Source organism: Echinops telfairi, unplaced genomic scaffold, assembly GCF_000313985.2.
Source record: "Echinops telfairi isolate 266 unplaced genomic scaffold, ASM31398v2 ScPeMD7_5;HRSCAF=22, whole genome shotgun sequence".
Classification (NCBI taxonomy): Eukaryota; Metazoa; Chordata; class Mammalia; order Afrosoricida; family Tenrecidae; genus Echinops; species Echinops telfairi.
In genome coordinates this window covers 19,901,621-19,922,472 of record NW_022103901.1, presented here as the reverse complement: position 1 = coordinate 19,922,472, position 20,852 = coordinate 19,901,621, and the positions used below count along the sequence as shown (strand labels likewise).

Below are 20,852 nucleotides of genomic sequence, written 5' to 3'. Positions count from 1 at the left end.
TTCTGTGTGTTCAACAATAAATGTGTACCGTATTCTTCTTCATGGAAAAATAAGATATCCCCTGAAAATAAGACCTAGCGCATCTTTGGGAGCAAAAATTAATATAAGACATTGTCTTATTTTCGGGGAAACAGGGTATTTCTTCTCATTTTTAGTAGTGCCTCATCAGCAAATGAATTTCTCAAAGGCCTTAGTCCCATAGGCTCTGCTCCATTCACATCATTGTGGGTGAGTCTACTTTGAGAATACAGCTCTCCCTCCTTTATATTTTGAGTGCTATCTCATCTGAGGGGCTCGTATTCTGGCACTATCTCTAACAAGGTTCTGCTTCTGTATCTCTGTCTTCAGTATCTGACAATGTTTCAATGCTATCACTAAGTTTATCAGTTGCTATTCCCTCTGAAGTGGGCAGCCTTTTCCTTTGTTATAGTCTGATCTTAGTCTGGAAGCTCTGCTGCAACTTGTTCACTTCAGGTGACCCTGCAGGCATTTAAAGTACCAGTGACATAGCTTCCAGCATCACAGCAACACACAAACCATCACAGTATGACAAACTGACAGATATGTGATGTATCGGGGTAGGAAGACTCTTCCTCATTCATTTAGGATTCCCATGGAGAGCTTTAATTGACCTGGTGTGAGGACATTGTATACCTTTCTTTAATCAATGATGGTAGGCTGGGAAGTAGAGCACTTCTTTTTTTGTTTGTTTTTACAATCATTTTATTTGGGTGCTCATACAACTCTTACCACAATCCATCCATCTATCCATTGTGTCAAGCACATTTGTACATTTGTTGCCACCATCATTCTCAAAACATTTGCTTTCTACTTAAACCCTTGGTATCAGCTCTTCATTTTTCCCCTCCCTCCCCCAACCTTTCTCCTTCACGAACCCTTGATAATTTATAAATTATTATCATTTTTTCATGTCTTACACTGACTGATACTACCTTTTACCCACTTTTCTGTTGTCTATCCCCCAGGGAGGGGGTTATATGTAGATCATTGTGATTGATTCCCCCTTTCTCTCCCCACCTTTCCCTTACCCTCCTGGTATTGCTATTCTCATTATTGGTCCTGGGGTGGTTTTCTGTCCTGGATTCCCTGTGTTTCCAGCTCTTATCTGTACCCGTGTACATACTCTGGTCTAGCTGGATTTGCAAGGTAGAATTGGGATCATGATAGTGGGAAAGGGGGGAGGAAGCATCAAAGAACTAGAGGAAAGGTGTATGTTTCATCAGTGCTATGTTGCATCCTGGCTGGCTCGTCGCTTCCTTGTGACCCTTCTGTAAGTGTGTGTCCAGTTGCCTGCAGATGGGCTTTGGGTGGAAGTGGAGCACTTCTATAGAGTACTCCAACTCCTGAATAAAGGAGTGATGAGGAAGCAGGATAGAAGTCATAGCTCCTCCAATTGAACCCCAAAGAATTAGAATAGAAAAGAGTTGCTTCCTCAAAATGAAATCAGGCAAGCAGATATTTTAATCCCCTATATCTGTCAAGAAGATATATACACAAGTGTCAGTACCAGTTGCTGTCAAGTTGATTCTGACTCATGGGAACCCCATTCTTGCTATAACAGAGTGCCTATAGGGCTTCAACAGTTGATTTTTTAGAAGTAAATCACCATGTTTTTCTACTCAGGCACTTCTGGATGGAGTTGAACCTCAATCTTTGGATTAGCTATCAAGCACCTTAACAGTTTACACCACTTCAGGACTCCCATGCACCCTTAATTTGCCCTTTTAGATAAAGCCATATCAGCTTCCAACCATCCTCATTGTCTTCCAGGTGATTGTTCAGCGGACCCTGGCTGCCAAGAACCTGTCCCATGCCAAAGGAGGCTCTCTGTTGGCTGCATACCTGAAGGTGCTTCCCCTTTTCATGATGGTGTTCCCTGGAATGATCAGCCGTGTTCTCTTCCCAGGTGAGAAGACAATATGGAGAGGCCATCTGTCTGTGAGTTTCAAACCCTGTATGTGACCATAGCTGTGTCTCAGGCATCAGCGAGGTCTCCTACACATACTACTATGCACTCCAAGGGAATATGACTGGAAGTCACTTCCAAGGGATGATTAGATTTGAAGGGTCTCTTTGCAGGCAACTCCTGACCTAATGCTATCTCCCAGTTTTGGCTCAGTAGACAAGCCCTATAAATGTCCCAGGTTAAATTGAATAGAGATTTGTTTGGGGCCCTGCTTCAACTATGTTTTGTTTTTTCTTGAAACCACAAACTAGACTTGAATCCTATAGTCCTAAATATCAGTTTTCTGTTTGAACTCAGTGATTTGATTTTGGTTCAATGAAACTCCCCGTCTTAGGGTTAACTATAATCAAGGAATATTAAGGATTCGTGGTAATTTGTCTTTATTATTGTTGGAAGGTGGGAAAGGAATGATATTTTCACTGTGGAGTAAATAGACTGAAAGAAATAATGTTATGGGGGTCACTGTGATATTAGGAACTGGTGGCCAGCACAGGAAAAAAAAAACACCAAAAAACAAATCAGTGAGTTTTCCTTCAAACACACTGAAGTTGTTCCTAAGAGGAGAGTGTGAGGCAAAACAATTTCCCTCCTATGCCCTGTTCTACCCAGTGCCATGTAAAAACAAAGAAAACGGAATAGAATGGTCAGTTAGCTGGTCCAGAATTTTATAAAAAATTTAGGGTCCTTAGAGTTCAGAAGAAAGGATTAGGAGAAAGATCAGGGGGAGCTATCCATGTTGGCTGACTTGGTGATGTACTCCTCCATTTCAGATGAGATAAAAAACCAGAAACATGATAAACCCCTCAGGATCAATCATGAAAGTAGCAGTACCAGGAGGGGAGGGGGAAAGTAGGGGGAGAAAGGGGGAACCAATCACAGTGATCTACATATAAGCCCCTCCCAGGGGGATGGACAACAGAAAAGTGGGTGAAGGGAGACAGCGGTCAGTGTAAGACATGAAAAAATAATAATAATTTATAAATTATCAAGGGTTCATGAGGGAGAGAGGGTGGGGAGGGAGGGAAAAATGAGGAACTGATACCAAGGGCTCAAGTGGAAAGAAAGCGTTTTGAAAATGATGATGTACAGTTGGTAAATGTACAAATGTGCTTGACACAATGGATGGATGGATCGATGGATGGATCGATGGATTGTGATAAGGCCTGTATGAGCCCCCAATATAATGATTAAAAAAGCAAAAGCAAAACTAGAAACACTGATTTTGTTTCCAAAAAACAAAACAAAAAAAATTTTGTTTCCAGATTGGAAAAAGCCCAGGGGAGAGTAAGAACTGGAACCTGTGGTCTGTGATGGTTTGATGGGAAAATATATGCCTACTGGGCAAGGTTTGACATAGGAAGTGAAAGAACCTGGCTTCCAACTAGCACTATTCATGTGTGCTTGAGAGGAACACTCCTTGTGCCAAGAGTGTCTCAAACTGAGGCTCACCCTGAAGTCCTCTCTGTGAATGAGTTGCTCAGAGCAGGAATGTCGACCTCAAGAATTGGCACACCGGAATGAGGTCTACTCTCTCTGTGCCTTTCCTGTGGAGACATAAACAATACCCTCCCCATGGGTGGATTAGTGCCCTGAAGCCCAATTGCCATCTTTTTTCTTCTCCCATCCTTCCGTGGACCATAAAGGTATGGGGGGCGGGGGAGATGTCTTTCAGCACAGGTACTATCTGCATCTTATTTATTTTTAATGATGTATGACTTGTAGGGTTTGGCCTGGCTCATGCCAGAGTATCTGTCCTCAGCCTGGGGAACTGTGTGCTATGTGCATTTCCCCCTATGCCCATACTGCTGTTTGAACTTACCTCAGTGGACTAATGTTGTACTTGTCCTTTTATGCTTACCTAACTTCACTCAGTATAATATACTCCAACGATTTCCACGAGATGAGGTGCTTCATCTTTTCATCACTAATTTTTAGGGATGCGTAGTATTCCATTGTGTAGATGTACCAGAGTTTTTTATTCTATTCGTCTATTGATGGGAATTTAGGCTGTTTCCAATTCTTTGCAATTGGAAACTGTGCAGCAATGAACATTGGTGCACAGATGTCTGATTGTGGTCTGTTTCTCATTTCTTCTGGGTTTATGGCCAGTAGTGGGATTGCTGGGTCATAAGGTAGCTTGATTTCCAAAATGTTTTAGGTATCATCAAATCGCTTTCCACAGTGCTGCACATATCTACAAGATCACCAGCAGTGAATGAGAGTTCCTATCTTACCACACCCCCTCCAATCTTTTTTGCTTTCTGATTTTTTTTATTGAGCTATCTTGGTGGGTGTTAGGTGGTAACATGATTGTTTTAATTTGCATTTCCCAGGTGGCTAATGATCAGGAACATTTGCTCATGTTTATTGGCCATTAGGGTTTCCTCCCTTGTGAATCTTCATCACCGGGCTGTTTTTTTTTCTTATTGTAAGCTAGCAGGATTCTGTAGATTTTAGTAATAAACACTAATATGTCATTGCTAAATATCTTTTCCCTGTCTGTGGGCTCTCTTATTACTCTCTCAATGAAGCCTTTTGATGTACACAAGGGTTTTATCTATAGTATGTCCCACTCATCATTTTATCTTCCTTTGAGTGTGTATCCTTCCTTATTTCTGATAGCCCATGTATTTCTTGCGCTAAGGTTCTTAGCTTTGTCCTAATTTTCTCATTGATAATCCTGATAATTTGGGGTTTTATCTCAAGATCTGTGTTCCACCTAGATTTGTTCTTGTGTGAAGTGAGGTAAGGGCCTTGCTTCATTTTTCTGCAGGTGGATATCCAGTTTTCCCAGCACCATTTGTTAAAAAGGGCATCCACTTCCCATTTGATATTTTTGGGGCCCTTATTGAAGATCAGTTTTCTGGAAGCTGCTATTTTTACTTCTGCGTTTTCTGTTCCTGTCCATTGGTCCATGTATGTATCATTATACCATTACTATGCTGTTTTGACAACTCAGGCTGGATAATACGTTTTAAAGTCAAGTCATATAATACCTACCACTTCATTCTTCTTCTTGAGTAGCTCTTTGCCATTTCTGGGCTTCTTCCCATTCCATATGAAGTTGGTAGTGAGTTTTTCCATTTCTTTGAAAAAAGATGCTGGTGTTTCTATCGGGATTGCATTGAATTAATATAGTGCCTTAGGTAGAATTGACATCTTTACAATATTGAGTCTTCCAGTCCACGAGCATGGGATATTATTCCATTTGTGAAGGACCCTTTTGGTTTTTTGTGTGTGATAATGTTCTATAGGTTTTCCTTGTACAGATATTTTTTGTGGTTGTTAGATATATCCCTAGATATTTCTATTTCTGCTTGGCTATTGTGAAGGGTACTGCCTTCTTGATTTCTTTTTCTGTAATCCAATCAGTTGTACATAGCAATTCAATTGACTTCTGCTTGTTGATCTTGTATCCTGCCACACTACCATATTCCTCTATCACTTCCAGCACTCATATTTTGGAACCTTTGGGGTTCTCTCTATATAAAATCATGGCATCTGAAAATAACAATAACTTCATTTCTTCTTTCCCCAAATGAATACCTTTGATGTCTTTCCGTTGCCTTATGTTATTAGCTAGGATCTCTAGAACGTGTTGAATAGAAGTGGGGACAAGGGGCATCCTTGTCTGGTCCCCTTTTTCAGTGGGAATATTTCAATCTTTTCTCTATCAATTGTAATGGTGGCTGTTAGTTTTTAATATATCACTTGTATTCAATTGAGGTAATTTGTTTTCAATCCTATCTTCTTCAGTGTCTTTATTCAGAATGGGTGTTGAACGGTGCCAAATGCTTTTTTCTGCATCTATTGATATTATCATGTGGTTCTTACCCTCTTTGTTCTCAATGTGGTGGATAATGTTGATGGATTTTCTGATGTTGAGCCATCTCTTCATCCCTGGTATGAATCCCATTTGGTTATGAGAATTATTCATTTTATATACTTTTGTATTCTATTGGGAAAAATTTTGTTAAAGATTTTGCATCAATAGTCATTATACATATTGGCCTATAGTTCTCTATTTTTGTGGGATCCTTGCCCAGATTTGGTGCCAGTGTTATACTAGCTTTATAGAATGTGTTTGGGAATTGATCATCCTTTTCTATGCTCTGGAAGAGATTGTGAAGAATTGCTGTCAGCTCCTCCCTGAATGCTTGGTAAAATTCTCTTGTGAAGCCATCTGGACTGGGATTTTTTTTCAGTTGGTAGTTCCTTGATGACCTTATCTATTTCTTCTTTTGTTATGGGTGTGTTTAGGTTCTTGATGTCTTTATGAGATAATTTGTGGAGGGTTTGTTTTTTCAGGTATTTGTCCATGCTTTCCAAATTGTTGTATTCATTGGAGTACAGACTTTTGTAGTACGGTGTAATTAGTCTTTTAATTTTATTAGGGTCTGTTGTAATTTCCCCTGTTTCATCCCTTATCCTGGATATTGATGTCTGCTCCTTCCTATCTGTTGTTTGGTTTGCTAATGGTTTGTCGGTTTTATTAATCTTTTCGAAGAGCCAGCTTTTTACTGTGTTGATTTTTTGCATTAAAAAATGTTTTAAAAAATGTTCCCGCTTGTTTATCTCCGCCCTGATTTTTATAATTTCTTTTCTTTTGCTATTAGAAGGATTAGTCTGTTAACTCTGTTCCAACTGCTGAAGGTTTTGTGATACAGTATCAACCATAAGGCTCTCTTCCTTCTTCATAGGTGCATTTATCACTATCAAACAGGCTCTGATAACTGCCTTTGCTGTAGCCCATAGATTTGGTATGTTGTATTCTCATTCTCATTAGTTTCTAGAAACTTCCTAATTCTGTTGCTAATTTGGGCCAGTACCTACTCTTTTTGGAGAAGAAATTTATTCATCCTCCAAGTATTTGCCACCCCCCATTTTTATATCTTTCTTCTGTTGATTTTCAGCATTATGGTGTAGTGGTAAAGAAGGAAGTCTGAGTGACCTCTGTATGTTTGAATTTACTTAAGCTTGACTTGTGTCCCAGCATGTGGTCTGTTTTAGAATATGTGCCATAAAAAGAATGTGAATTTTTTTGCATTTGCGTGGAGAGCTCTGAATATGTCTATCAGATTAAGTTGTCTGATTGTAAAGTTTAGTTATCTAGCCTCCTTGTTGAACTTCTTTCCCACTGATCTTTCTCAGAGAGTGGTGTATTGAAGTCACCTAATATGATTATTGAACATCTGATCTCTTTTTTCATCTTTTGAAGAATTTGATGAATTTTGCTGGCCTCTCATTGGGCACATATATATTTATTATGCTCAATGGCTCTTTGCCTACTGATTCCTTAAGCATTATATAGTGCCCATACTTATCTCTTGTTCTGTCCTGTATTTTGAGATTTGATTTTGTCAGAGATAAGGATTGCAACTCAGGTTTTTTAAAAATTGCCATTAACCTTATATACTTTTCACCAGCCTTTTATCCTTAACCTCTTTTTGTCTGAGAGCTTGAGATGTGTCTCTTGTAGACAGCAGATTGCTGTTTGTTTTGTTTCCTAATCCAGTCTGTTTTGTTTCCTAATTCAGTCTGCTAGGCTTTGTATTTTAATGGGGGAATTCAGACATTGACATGCAGAGTTATTACATCCACCTGTGAATTCTTTGCTGTCATCTTGTACCTTTTGTGTTAGGCATTTTCCTCCCTCCATGCTTAGCAGTGTGCTGTGTATGTGGGTGGGGTTTCATTCTTGCCTTCTTTTCACCGTTGGGTCCATGACATCTTGGGCATTGCTTTCAGTGCATTGACTTCTGGATAAAGTTATGCTATGTGGTGGTCTCACGTTCGTGCTCTGTGGATGTTGGTCTTTTATCCAAAGTGAGTTGGAAAGAATTTTTTGTAGTGTTGTGGGTTTTTTTATAATGTATCTCTAAAATGTTTCTAGTCCGGGAAAACTCTTATCTCTCTATCTATTTTGATGGATAGTTTGACAGGATAGAGGATTCTTGTGTTTACATTATTCTCCTTCAACTTTCAGACTTCAACTTTCAACTCCACTTTCTCCTCTTCCCTCATGGTTTCTGCTGATAAGTCTGAGAATATTCTTATCTCAGTACCCTTATATGTGACTGAATTTTTTTCTTTTTGAATATTTTTCTCTAGCTGCTCTTATGCTTTTCTCCTTTTCCTCAAAGTTGAATAATTTAACTACTATATTCCTTGGTGTATTCTTTCTGGGATTCAGTATAATTGGTGTCATCTCTGCTTCCTGGATAATTGTCTGATTCTCATTCATTTAACTAGGGAAATTTTCTTCCAGGAATTCCCTCACTATTTTGGCTGTTGATTTCTTTGTTATATCTTGTTCTGATATCCCAATTATTTGAATATTGTTCCTCTTTGTAGCATTGCTTATTGTTCTAGGTTTCCTTCAGTGTTTTTGATTACCGTATATACTCAAGTATAAGCTGACCCAAATATCAGCTTATAGGCACTTAATTTTACCACAAAAACTGCATTAAAAATGTGCTGGTAAACTCGACTTATACATGAGTATATACGGTATCTTGTTTGATTACCTTTCCTGTTTGTTGAAATCTCCTTGGTTATCTTTGAGATCACTGATACAGTTCTCTGCTTTTTCCAGCCTGTTGATGAGGTCTCTTACCTTATTCTTTGATTATGTTTCCTGGTTCCTTAACTCTTGTATTTTCCTTAGGTATGTGGACTCAATCTTCTCTATTATTTCACCATTTTTCTGTATTGATTCCCTCATATCCTGTATGACTCTAAGCAGCATTCTAAAGATTTCTTTCGGTGCCTATTTAAAGTCTGCTTCTTCCATGTACATCGTTAGGTTCAGGTCCTCCTTAGACATTGCATTTTGTTTCTCTTGCTTTCCTGTAGTGGTTGCTGATTTGGGTTGTCTGCGTGTCACTTTTGTGGAGCTCGGCACCAGTTTCCCGGGAGTCCAGGAGCCCTGAGGTGTCTTTCTGGGAGATTAGTAAGAATGATTCTTAGGACTACCTGGAGCCATCTGTGCTGCAGGATCAGGCTGTGTGTCTGTCTCACTGGGGCTTTACATTCTCCCTAGACAGCTGGGATTACCTATTTGGAGGGCAGTATGGTGGCCCTTCATGCAACATGGGCAGGGTGGTAGCGGGAAGTGAGGGTGGTGCTGGGCAGACCAATTGCACTGGAAGCCATGGCATTGCAGGGGCCAGTGGCTGTGGGAAACCATGATGGCATGGGTGGTGCAGGCTGGGATGGCCCAGACACCAGGCCACAGGTTGTGGCAGCTCCACGATGTGTATGGAGGAGCAGGCTGGATCACCATCATAGGGAAGATCAGCCCATGGACCAGAGCAGACCCCTGGGGTGCCGTGATGCCTAATTGTATGTCCCAGACTCTCCACTCAGCCTCGCAGTCCCCAAACCCCACAATTTCCATAGAGCTCCCAACACGGCCACCCCTACCTCAATACCATCATCACCTAGAATTTATTTTTCAAGATCATGGGGAATCCATTTAGCATCTCTGTTTTAGTGAAACTTGCACTCGGGTGATTGAGGAAATAGACAAAAATAAGAATTACCAACATGCTTAGTGCTCTGAAGAAGTATGTCACAATTAAGTGCTGTGACATGGGGACATAATGGGGATGCTGGACAGGGGCTCTTCAGAGAAGGTTTCCAGAGAAGCTTACTCTTGAGGTGACAATTGAGCACTGCGGATGGTTTGAGAATATTTTTTGGAGTGGGACCAATCAGACTTATTGATTGGTTGGCGTGTTAGTCTGGGTAGACTAGAGAAACAAATCGATGTATATTCATATGTGTATAAGGAAGAGGTTTATATACAAGAGCAATTGAACATTGAGGAATAATCACAGCCCCATCCAGATCAAGTCCATAAATCCAATATTAGCCCAAATGTCTGTTAACAATTTATAAAGTCCTCTTCAGACTCGCAAAACACATGCAATGATGCCAAATGCAGGAAAATCACAGGCCGATGGTGTGAAGTCTTGTGGACCCAGTGGTGGTGTAAGCATCTCAGCACTGGCAAGGGTCTCTATGCTGTTTCTCTGGCTCCAGAGGTCTGGTTGCATCAGGGTAGGTCCATGTGGCTTTTCCAACTCCCAGAGTGTCATCTCAGGGAGTGAGCAGAGAGTGTGTTTCCTGCTTCCAAGGAGAAAAATCCAGAATTTCCCAGAATTCTCAGGAGAATTCTCTGTGCCCACACAGAGGTCTCATTGGTTATATCTTGACAGGCCAGACTCCACCCCTTCACTTGTAATCCTATCAAATTAAGTAACTACCACAGTTGGATGTGAAGATTAGGGAAAGAGTGGAACTACTAGGCTAAGTGGCTTGACAGAAGCTGGTGAGCCAGCATTCGACTCTGCCTTCAAAACCTGACTCTCAATCATTACATGTTATCCTCTCTCCAGGAAAATTACATGTTAATTTGGTTACAGCCAAGATCAATCTGAAAGATCAATAACAACCAGGAACAAGAAAAAGGGGGAAAGAAAGATCAATAACAAGACCTCAACCGATCTCTTAATAGCTAGCTAGCTAATCAACAATCAATCTGAAATGAGACCAAACTCCATGTTCTATGATTCCAAGAATTTGGTAATGTAGCTGATTAGAGTCTAATGCCCATGGGAACAGCAGAATAAATATACACATGAGCACACTCTCTTATATAAGCACACATAAGAAATAGTAATTTAGTAGGGTGAGGGTTCACTGTATATTTAAAGTCTCTGTCATTTCTATGGAGTCCTTTTGGGTAGTGCAAATAATTAACGTGTTTGGCTGCCAACCAAAATATTGGAGGTTCAAACCCACTCAGAGGCACCTTGAAAGAAAAACCTCATGGCCTACTTTCAGGCCCAGAAAGTTCTATGGATCACATTCTACTCAGACATCTCTGGAGTCCCCATGAGTCAGAATTGGTATGATAGCAGCTAGTGTTTTTGGTCTCCTTTTTCTAGAGATTTTTTACCCAATATTATTCGCAGTGTAGCCCTCAGTTTAGCAGCTCAGTGTAACTTGGGAAACTGTAGTAAAAGCAAACTCTCAAATTTTATCTAAGACCTTCTGAATCAGAATCTCTAGGGGTATAACCCCACAAACCGTTTTTTGACAAGCCACCCAGAATATTCTGATACATGCTAAAGATTGAGGACCCCAGCTTATAGAACCAAGCTCGAGCCAAACCTCTCCACCATTCTTTTCTGCTTATCTTTCTACCTCAGCTACCAGCTCCTTCTTAAACTTTTAAATCTATATGGAGCTGCTTATACTGATGCTGTGATACTGGGCTCTTCTGAGTCTAGACACATTCTTTCTCTACTTAGCCTAAGTTTTAAATTGCATTAAAATAGATAATATTTGGCATTTTAAATATTTGTAAGTATAAAATAATCAGTGACACCGAGATCTTCACAGTGTTGGCTAACCATCACCATTTTTCAGATAGAAGACTTTGCCATCACCCCAAAGAGAAGCTGTACCTATTGAAGAACAATTTCCTCTTTCCCACTTCATGGACCATAACCACTGATCTATTTTCTCTGTATATGCATATATATTCAATTTACCTATATTTAATATAACTTGGATCACATCATAGTTATCCTTTTGTATCTGATTGACTCAGCCTAATGTGTTCAATGTTCGTCCACATTGTAACATGTATTAGAACATCATTGGCTTTATTGCTGAATACTGTCCCATTGTATACGCATACCACATTTCATTGATCTAGTTTTTCTGTTGATGGATATTTATGTTATGTCTTCCTTTGGGCTATTTTACATAACGTTGTAATGAAACATATAATGACAAGTTACATTCAGTAACTCTGCAAGTATCTTTTTGAGGCCGATTTCTGGTATTTTGGGTACACATCCAGGAATGTAAGTCTTAGGGCAGATAGAGCCCTTGTGGTGTGGTGGTTAGCTGTTGGGCTGCAATCCTCATGGCTGGCAGTTCAAAACCATGAGCAACTCTGCACAGGAGGAAGACTGGGATTTCTAATCCTGTCAATAGCTACCATCTTGGAAATCCTCAGGGGGACGCTATGAATCAGCACTGACCGGATGGCAGTGAGATGAGATGCGCTGTTGTTCAGCTGTAGGCACTGCGTGCAGTTTTAGAAGGCATTCAAGTAAAAATTGTGAGAGTAGAAAAGCTACCCTTAAAAAAATAAAATACAATAGTCTATAAATGTACCTATATATGAAGCCCATCTTTTCCACTTAAGGTTTGAAATAAAGGTCTGAGTGCTGGTATTAATACTACTTTGGGAAAACCATTAAACCTCTGTTGGCCCCACTTTTCTAGATTGTAGAATGAGCATAGTAATAGCTTCCCCCACAGAGCTATTGGGAATTAGATAAGATGCTGCATGTGCAGTGTTTATTGCAGCATGTGAGTCATAGTAAACTTTCACCAGGTGTTAGCATTAGAGAATGGAGGTCGGGTGCTTTGTTTTGGATTTGACTCTGCTAGAAGCATTCCTCATTTCAAACTTCAGAAATTCTAACGCTTTTGACAAGAGAACTCACCCCGTTTAACTAGCACACTGTACTGCCACCTGCAGTATAAAAAGGGTGCTCAGTAGGTGCTGGGGGACCCTGGTGGGGTAGCAGTTATGTGTTGGGCTGTGATCCACATGGTGAGTATTTTGAAACCACCAGCAGCTCCAGGGAAGACAATCTACTCCTAGGCTGTCTACTCCTGTAAACAGTTACATCCGGAAATCCACAGGAAAGCACTGTGAATCACCATTGACTTCATGGCAGTGAGTTTGGGGTGTGTTTTTTTTTGGTTGTGTAGGTGCTAGGTAGGAGGTCCTTTGCAAGGGTCCCACTCATCAGGAAGGACAGAGTTTGGTCTCTGGATTCCTTATCCCATCTCCTGTAGCTAGCCTGTGTCTGTTCATATTCAACTAGGGCTTTGAGTGTCTCTCTTCTCAAGCCTAGAGCTGTGTTTTCTCCACAGACCAGGTGGCTTGTGCAAATCCAGAAATCTGCCAGAAGGTCTGTAGCAACCCTTCCGGCTGTTCTGACATTGCATATCCCAAACTTGTGCTGGAACTCCTGCCCACAGGTAATACCCCCTTACGTTAAATCAAGTCCCCAAAGCTCCCAGAATGGACCTAAGTGGGCTCTGATATGAGGGAGGGTCGAGATAGGAGGGCTGTTGGAGAGCATGGGTTCTGGGCTGAGAGGCTGAGCCCCGCAGGCAGGACTCACAGCAGGTTCTACCCAGTCTACCTCTTTGAGATTTGGTTAACTTCAGCCTCTACAAAGCTGAACTCATTGTGTCCGTGGTCTTGGGCCCGAAGAATGGGGTGATGAGTGAAGGTAGCAACTATTGACAGAAAATGCCTGAGGTCCACAGGTCTCCCTTCTGTCCCCAGGGCTCCGTGGGCTCATGATGGCTGTGATGGTAGCGGCGCTCATGTCCTCCCTCACCTCCATCTTTAACAGTGCCAGCATCATCTTCACCATGGACATCTGGAATCATATCCGACCTCGGGCGTCTGAAAGAGAGCTTATGATTGTGGGAAGGTAAGGCCTGCTGGGTGGAACTCAGTGGGGGTGTGGAAAGTCCAGATACCCAGGAAGCAAAGTGTTGAGCCGACACAGAAGCAAAGTGCAACCACTACTTCTACAGGTGGGCTCAGCCTCCTCTGATAGCAAAGGTAAGGAATATTAGGAATTCTTATATGGATGTCATTCATTCACTCACAAGATGCCCAATATGTTCAATGAGCACCTATTATGACCCAGCCACTGAGTACAGAATAGTCAGCAGGGGGAAAGTCTGTTCTTGCCTGAATGTAAATTGTGGATGGAAAGGGTGGGTTAAAAGGCAATTGTTATGCTAATGAGTATTACTAGTGCAAGTCCAGGGACTCAAGGATGCAGAGAAAGAGCGCAAAGCTGGACTGACCTAAGGGTAAGAGAGAGGAGAGATTTTCAGGGTTTCCATACCAAAGATTCTGCAATCTTCTGGAGTCACATTGGAGAGCAGAAATGACCAGCATGAATATAGTTAAATAAAGGTTGAAATTGTCAAGGATTCCTTGGATCCACAATCAATGTCCCTGGAAATGGCAGTCATGAAATCAAACGACGTGTTTCTTCAAGCAAAATAACTCTTTAATGTGTTGAAAAGCAAGATGTCATTTTGAGGATTAAGGCATGCCCGACCCAAACCATGGTGTTTTTCAGTGACTTCATCTGCATGTAAAAGCTAAACTATGAGTAAGAAAGACTGAAGAAAAATTGATGCATTTGAATTAATGGTGTTGTTGAAAACATGGAATATGCCATGGACTTCCAGAATAACAAACAAATCTGTGCTGGAAGAAGTACAGCCAGAATGCTCCTTAGATGCAAGGGTGATTAAATGTTATCTCACAAACTTTGGACATATTATCAGGAGAGATTCTTCCCTGAAGGACATCATGCGTGGAAAAGTAGAGGCGCAGAGAAAAATCAGAAAACTCTCAATAATTATTGACTATCTTGATAATCTTATTGATAATCTATTGAAGCAGTCAAGCCACGCAATGCTAGTAAGGGTGACACAGGCTCACTCAGTGCTTCATTCTGTTGTACTTAGGGACTCTATGAGTTGGAACTAACCCAGTAGCACCTAACTGTATCTCTAATAAAAGCCTTGTATAAGAAGAATTCCTGAAACTCAAAAACAAGACAAACAACTTAGCATTGGGGGTTTAATCAAGAAGGTATGTAAGTACAAGGAGTTCCAGGAAAGATGCCCAACATCCTTAGTTACAAGGGGGTGCAAATTAAAACCATATGAGCTTTCCCACAACAGGTTTGCTGCCAGAATACAAGTGTATCTCGAAAATTTAAGCCACCGGTAGAAAGGGAAAGACCCTTATCAACATTGTCATCATCATTAGACACGTCCATCTGGAAAATCCACCACAGCTGGTCACCTAATCTACAAATGTGAGATCAACAAAAGAACCATCCAGAAATTCCAGAAGGAAGCTGAGATGGGGAAGGGCTCCTTCAAGTATGCCTGGGTCTTAGATATGCTGAGAGCGGAATGTGAATGTGGTATCACCATTGATATCTCCATGTGGAAATTTGAGGCCAGTAAGTACTATGTGATTACCCTTGATGGCCCTGGACACAGAGATTTAGGATCACAGGAACAGCCGCAGGCTGACTGTGCTGTGCTCATTGTTGCTGCTGGTGTTGGTGAATATGAAACTGGTCTCACCAAGAATGGACGGACTCATGAGCATGCCTTTCCTGCTTCCACACTGGGTGTGAAGCAGCTCATTGTTGGTGTTAATGAAATGGATTCCAGTAAGCCGCCCTATAGCCAGAAAAGATAAGAGGAAATCTAAAGAAGTTGAGAGGTTGAAGACGGAGGAGGCACAGAACAGAGATAGAATTTAGTCAGGAATGTGAAGTTAAGAAAGATTTTATTGAGGCAGGGAAAGATCTCCCAGGAGGGAAGGGAAAGCAGAGAAGACTGGGCCATCTTGAGTCTCCGGGTGGGTTCTGAGACCCAGCGAGTTAGGTCAGGGAAATCGCACCTGGCAGTGAGGCAGTGGGACATATACAGGGCTTGAGCCAAGGAGGTATGTGCTGATAAGGGGAAGGAAGGCCTTCTGGTGCTGCAGTTGCAGGGTCTGAGTCAGGATGTGGTCTGTGAGTCAATCTTCCTGGAACACTGAGGGAAGGGTCTGTACAGGTCCAGCCTGGAGAGTAAGCTCCTTGGAACGCTGGAGGCAGGGACTGCACAGTCCAGCTCTGGCCTTGAGATGTGGAGGCAGGGGCTGCACAGTCCAGCAGGCTATCTTTCAGGAGAGCTGGGGGAGGCGGCTGCATAGTCTGGACCTAGCCCAAACATCCCAAACTCTTAATACTGCTAATGGGCGTAGTGTTCTGTCTTAAATACTTCCTGCTGAGATAAGGGGGAGATTAAGAGTTGGAAGGTTCAGGCCCCGGGTTGGTCAGCACTGGACTGTAAGGGTGAAGCAAGAGTTGGTTGAAGGTCAGGTGGGAGATGGCTTTCATTCGGTCCTACAAAAATTTAAACACAGTGGGAGCCAACCCTAACAGTATACAAATTATCACCAAAGGCCCAACAAGAGGCATAATCCAGGTCATAACAGGACTTTGAAACCATGTGGAAGGGCGGGTGGTGCCCTACTGACCTTTCCTGGTTTCCTCGGGCATGTTGCAGAGCACTTTAACATTTTATTTAACTACTTTTGACTTATTGATATAGTGTACGTACCTTTTTGTCAGCTGTTAACCGATTTAATGCACAACGGATTTAAATGGTTACCTGTACCAGGGATGTAAGTTGTTGCTGCAAGGAGGTGAGAGGCTTTGAGCTGGAGTTTATGACCAGGTGGAGTTGTTTGTTAAAGTTCTGTGTTTGGAGTATGCTGTGCCCTAATGGGTGAGTGTGCAGACATGGGCATGCGGATGCATGAACATAAATGAGCGAGTTTGTACCAATCAGTGTGAGTGGGCACATGGGTGTGGGAGTATGTGCAAGCATGTGCACAGAATGTAAATGAATGCTGTATGAATAGTGAATATAGGAGTGTGAGAATGTGAGCGTAAGAACAAGTTTTTGTAGTGAATATAGGAGTGGAAGAATGAGCTGGTGTACTAACAGTTATATAATGTTTGTAAACTTTATGTAGAGAAAAGCTATTTGCATCCTGATTTATGAAGTAACAGATGAGCTGTGGTGATGACTTGGGTTTGGCTTTTATAATAACGTGTGTATTCTGTCAGCAGGCTTTGTTCAGGGATTGTTTCCTGATCTGTGAATTGCTACATGTATGCGTCTGAGACTAGGGAGGGATTGGGTGTAACAAAATTGAGTAAGAGGTAGAAGAACTTTTAGTAAAGCATAAGGTGGTAGGGCCTACCATCTGAGTGGTGTAATGGTCATGGTGTGGGTTAGGGGTTAATTTCACACAAGTGAGATGATGCCAATTGGGGTCTTCGAGGACTTTGATTGCTCTGGGAGTTGCCAGGATGACGATGTGCAGTATTGTTTTTTTACTGGGGTTGCAGAGGTCGAGGATGGAGATTCTTCAGCAGAACCGAGTCTTCTGGGTTGATTACAGGTAGGTCAGGTTGTGCGGGATCAGAGGCAGGTAGACATCTGTCCGCGTGTTCTCGGAGAAAAGGCTTTTTGTTGTTGTTTTTTCTCTGCTTTCCCCCCACCCTCCCACCCTTGTCGAGAAAAGTTTTTAAGAGAGAGATATAGAGTAAGTAGTTTGCCAGTGGTGATAGTGTGACTGGTAAGGTATGGTTGATTAAATTAGGCCTTGCATATATTAACTTGACAGGGCTTTCGAAAGAGGGAGAGCGAGGAGTGCTGTGGATTCAAGTTAGGGCTAGTGGAAGCAGGTCTATTTATGACTGGTATAGTTTTAGAGTTAGTTTAGAAAATGACCTTTTATAATTCCATTCATCTTTTTAACTTTTCTAGAGGCCTGAGGCCTGTATGGGATATGTAAGCGCCACTTAATGTCTAGTGTGAATGACACTTGTGTGATTTGAGACACAAAGCACAGGTTGTAGGAGCTGAAGAAGAGCACAGCGCCCTGTAGGCAGGGAATGATGGGCTTGATGGATCAGATCTTCGGCTTGGTTGGCGGGGAGAGCTGCTCACTTACTGTTTATAATGGGGGACACTTCAGTTGTTAGGAGTCTTCTTTAGCTAAGTGGCGTGCTTGAGTGAGAGCAATGAGTTCTGCTTTCTGAGAAGTGGTTCCGTATGGGACACAGCAAAGACAGGACTTGGTGTGAGAGAAGGTTTTGCAGTTTGTGGGTAGATAATGTCTGGATAGGCTCTCTTAGTGTTAGTTTGAGAGCTTCTTTAGTAATGGCGGCAGCCATTTAGTAATGGGGATAGAGCGGACCCCAGGGACTGGGTCAGAATTTGAACTGCTATACCTTGTTTTGTGTCTGTGTAAAGTAAAAAAGGTTTACTAGGGTTTGGTAAATGTAAAGGCGGAGATTGGAGAAGAGCTTGTTAAAAGGTTGCTTTGATTAACTGGGGAGAGTCTAGAGGCTAGCAGGAGTGGCTGGTTTGAATTGGTGACCTTGTCTGCTTTGGGAGTGGCTGGTTTGAATTAGTGACCTTGTCTGCTTTGTTACTTCCCGTGTTCCCGGGGAACTATCAGCTTGATGCCCTTTACATTTTTTTATTAACTAAGTGTCAGCAAAGAATTAAAGGTCTGCTGGGAATTGTTTTGGTTGCAACACATGAAGGCTGCTGCTTGGAGGGAAAGAGAACTTAAGGGAGTGTGTCTGCTTTAGAACTGTTTCAGGAGTGCCTGCCGGTAAAGGCAAATGAATGCTGGCAAGCTGGGTTAAGGGGTATCATTAAAAAAAAGGTGTCATTAAAGGTGGGGTGATGAAAGGCTTTGATGGCCGACCATCAATTCCCATAACTGAGACGGGGAAAGGGAAGTTGGGCCTGAGAAGGGGGGAGGACTGAAAAGACCATGTCTACCAAAAGGAAACTGGCTTACCTGCTGCTCTGATGGCTACCCTGGCATGGCATGGGGGTGGGGGGGTCACTGAGGTTGCTGAGTGAGGGGCTTCTTCGTCAGTTGTCGTCGATGGCCAGGTCAGCAGTGTTAATAGCGGTTCGAGGTTTGGAGGGACTGACCCTCCGTGGCTAGTTGCTGAGGGGCAGTCACTTGTCCTGTGGCTCTGCTGACTGCACGATGGGCAAGGCTTCGTGGGTGGCTGGGGATGTGGGCAATGCTTAGCCCAGTGCCCTTCCTGGCCGCATGTGAAGCAGGGTCCCAGCGGCAGGCAGTTAGAGTGACTGTTGAAGTTGCCGTTTCCTGAAGTCTTCCGACCCCTCCCTCCAGCCAGCTCCAGGGCGGCATTCAAGACTTGGGTTTGCCATTTTGCCCCTGGGCGGGATCAGGATTCATGAGCTGCATCAACCTGTTTCCTTCAGGCATTAAAATCTTAAATGCCATGTTTACCAGGTCACGGATGGGGGTCTTGGGGCCATTCTCAGCTTTTTAGGTTTAAATATTATGTTAAGTGAGGCTGTAAGCCTGAGTAAGGTATTAGAACCTTTTAATAAAGGTGATAGGGTTTTGTGAGAAAACACTTAGTTGCCTTTCTATCTGGGAGAGGTCTGTCAGGGAGAATGGTGTATGGGCCCTGTATTAGTCTGGGTACTTTGGAGAAACAAATTCACAGCAACTCATGTTTAAGAGAGTTTTATGTAAAGAAAGTGTGCATCATGAAAACATCCCAACCCAATGCTGCCCAAACCCACAAGTCCAACATTAACCCATATGTCCAACACCAGTCCACAAAGTCCTCCTCCACCTCACAAAGCAGATGCAATGATGCCGACTGCAGGAGGAAAGCCAAGTCAGTAAACGTGTAACCATCTCAGTGCTGGCAGGGGTCTCCACACTCCTGCTCCAGCACCCAGGGCTGCATCGGGGTAGGTCCATGCGGCTTCTTGGGGATGTCTTGCAGGAAGTCAGCCTTGTAAGCTGAAGCAGGGAACTGCTAAGGCAGCTGCACCCTGGTGTGACCATCACAAAGCAAGAGACCGGAGAACTAGAAAGGGGAGGCTCACCACCCATTAATCCCTCCGCCTTTCAATTAGCCCCACATGTGATTATCGGCCAGGCTGGCACAATTAACTAACTCAGGCCCTGACCAGCTTTTCTTCCCTGGCAACTTTGAGGGAGGGGACAGAAAAGGATATGGTGGAAATGGGTGTGGCTGGCAAAGGGAAACAGGTGATGGCAATTGTGTAGTTTGGGAGGTTGCGGGTGTTGCCTCTGAGGAGGCTGATTAGGGAGGGAGCCTGGAAGAGGGAAGAGAGAGAGAGAGAGAGACTTCAGGGAGTCCACCAGGTCTAGTTGCGGGGAGTGGACGGGGTCAGGGGTGCAGCTGCCTCAGCCCCTGGGAGTTGAGGGGTTAGTGAAGAGAGGTGGTGGTGAGGGTCACCCAGAATATGGAGGAGGCCTTACTGGGGGTGAAGACAAGGAGTTAGGGGTTCAGAGAAAGATGAGGGGGGCCTGATTAAGAGAGTGTTTGGTTAAGAGAACTTGAGCAGGGTGACAGACAGTACATAGAGAGGGACAGGAGTGAAGAAAGAAAAAGGCCTGAACATACGGAACCTCAGACCATTTTTTAATCTGGTGACAAAAATTGTCAAGGTCGCAGAGAATGTTGAAATTGAAGGTCCTGGTCAGTGTGACTCATTGTCCAATTGGGATTGTGGCCAGATTTTGTTACAGAAAAAGACCACGTGCTTAGGGCGAATATCCGGAGCCAGGCCCAGCTCAGTGAGATTGGTCAGGAGGCGTCCCAAGGGACCGTCCCTGGGAGACTTAGAGAGTGAGCTTCCCATGGTGTCTTAAACTGCAAGGGGTACAGTCAGAGAAGGACGTCTCCTGGTCCCCGTTTGCACCCTTCAGTCAGGAAGCGGCCCGGTAACCCTAAGCGGCATCCCGGTCAGAGGTAGGGGCTCAGTGGGAGAGTCCTGGACTCACCAGAACAGGAAGGTTCCTGGGCGCAGGCCTGCAGCTTTAACCGACAGACAGGGACCTTGGGTCAGTGACAGTGAAAGACAAGCAGGAAGCTAGGGGCAGGGAGGGGCCTGGCTTTGTGGATTTTAGATAAGGTCTGAGAGCAGGTACTGCAGAACTGCTAGAGAGAAGGAGGAAGTAGATTTTAGAGTAAATCTGAGAGCAGCACCTCAGAACTGCCAGCACAAAACACACAAACAGGTAGAAAAAGCTCAGACACACTCTGCACTCTAGTCCAGTCAGAAGGTGCAGTGACTGCTAGGTATTCACTTGTAGATGCAGCAGATGGAAGAG

At 43.0% G+C, this 20,852-nt stretch overlaps 1 protein-coding gene and 1 pseudogene across 1 annotated transcript in view; both read left to right on the top strand.

Moving 5' to 3' along the window:
* SLC5A11 (solute carrier family 5 member 11) overlaps positions 1–20,852 on the top strand; it is an 85,590-nt gene that overhangs the window by 53,855 nt on the left and 10,883 nt on the right. Inside the window, exons 10-12 of the mRNA XM_004705708.4 lie at positions 1,792–1,927; positions 12,956–13,063; positions 13,377–13,527. Of these exons, the coding sequence (XP_004705765.1) occupies positions 1,792–1,927; positions 12,956–13,063; positions 13,377–13,527 (395 nt within the window). The remainder of the gene's footprint in view (positions 1–1,791; positions 1,928–12,955; positions 13,064–13,376; positions 13,528–20,852) is intronic.
* LOC115873314 overlaps positions 14,223–20,852 on the top strand; it is an 8,166-nt pseudogene continuing 1,536 nt past the window's right edge.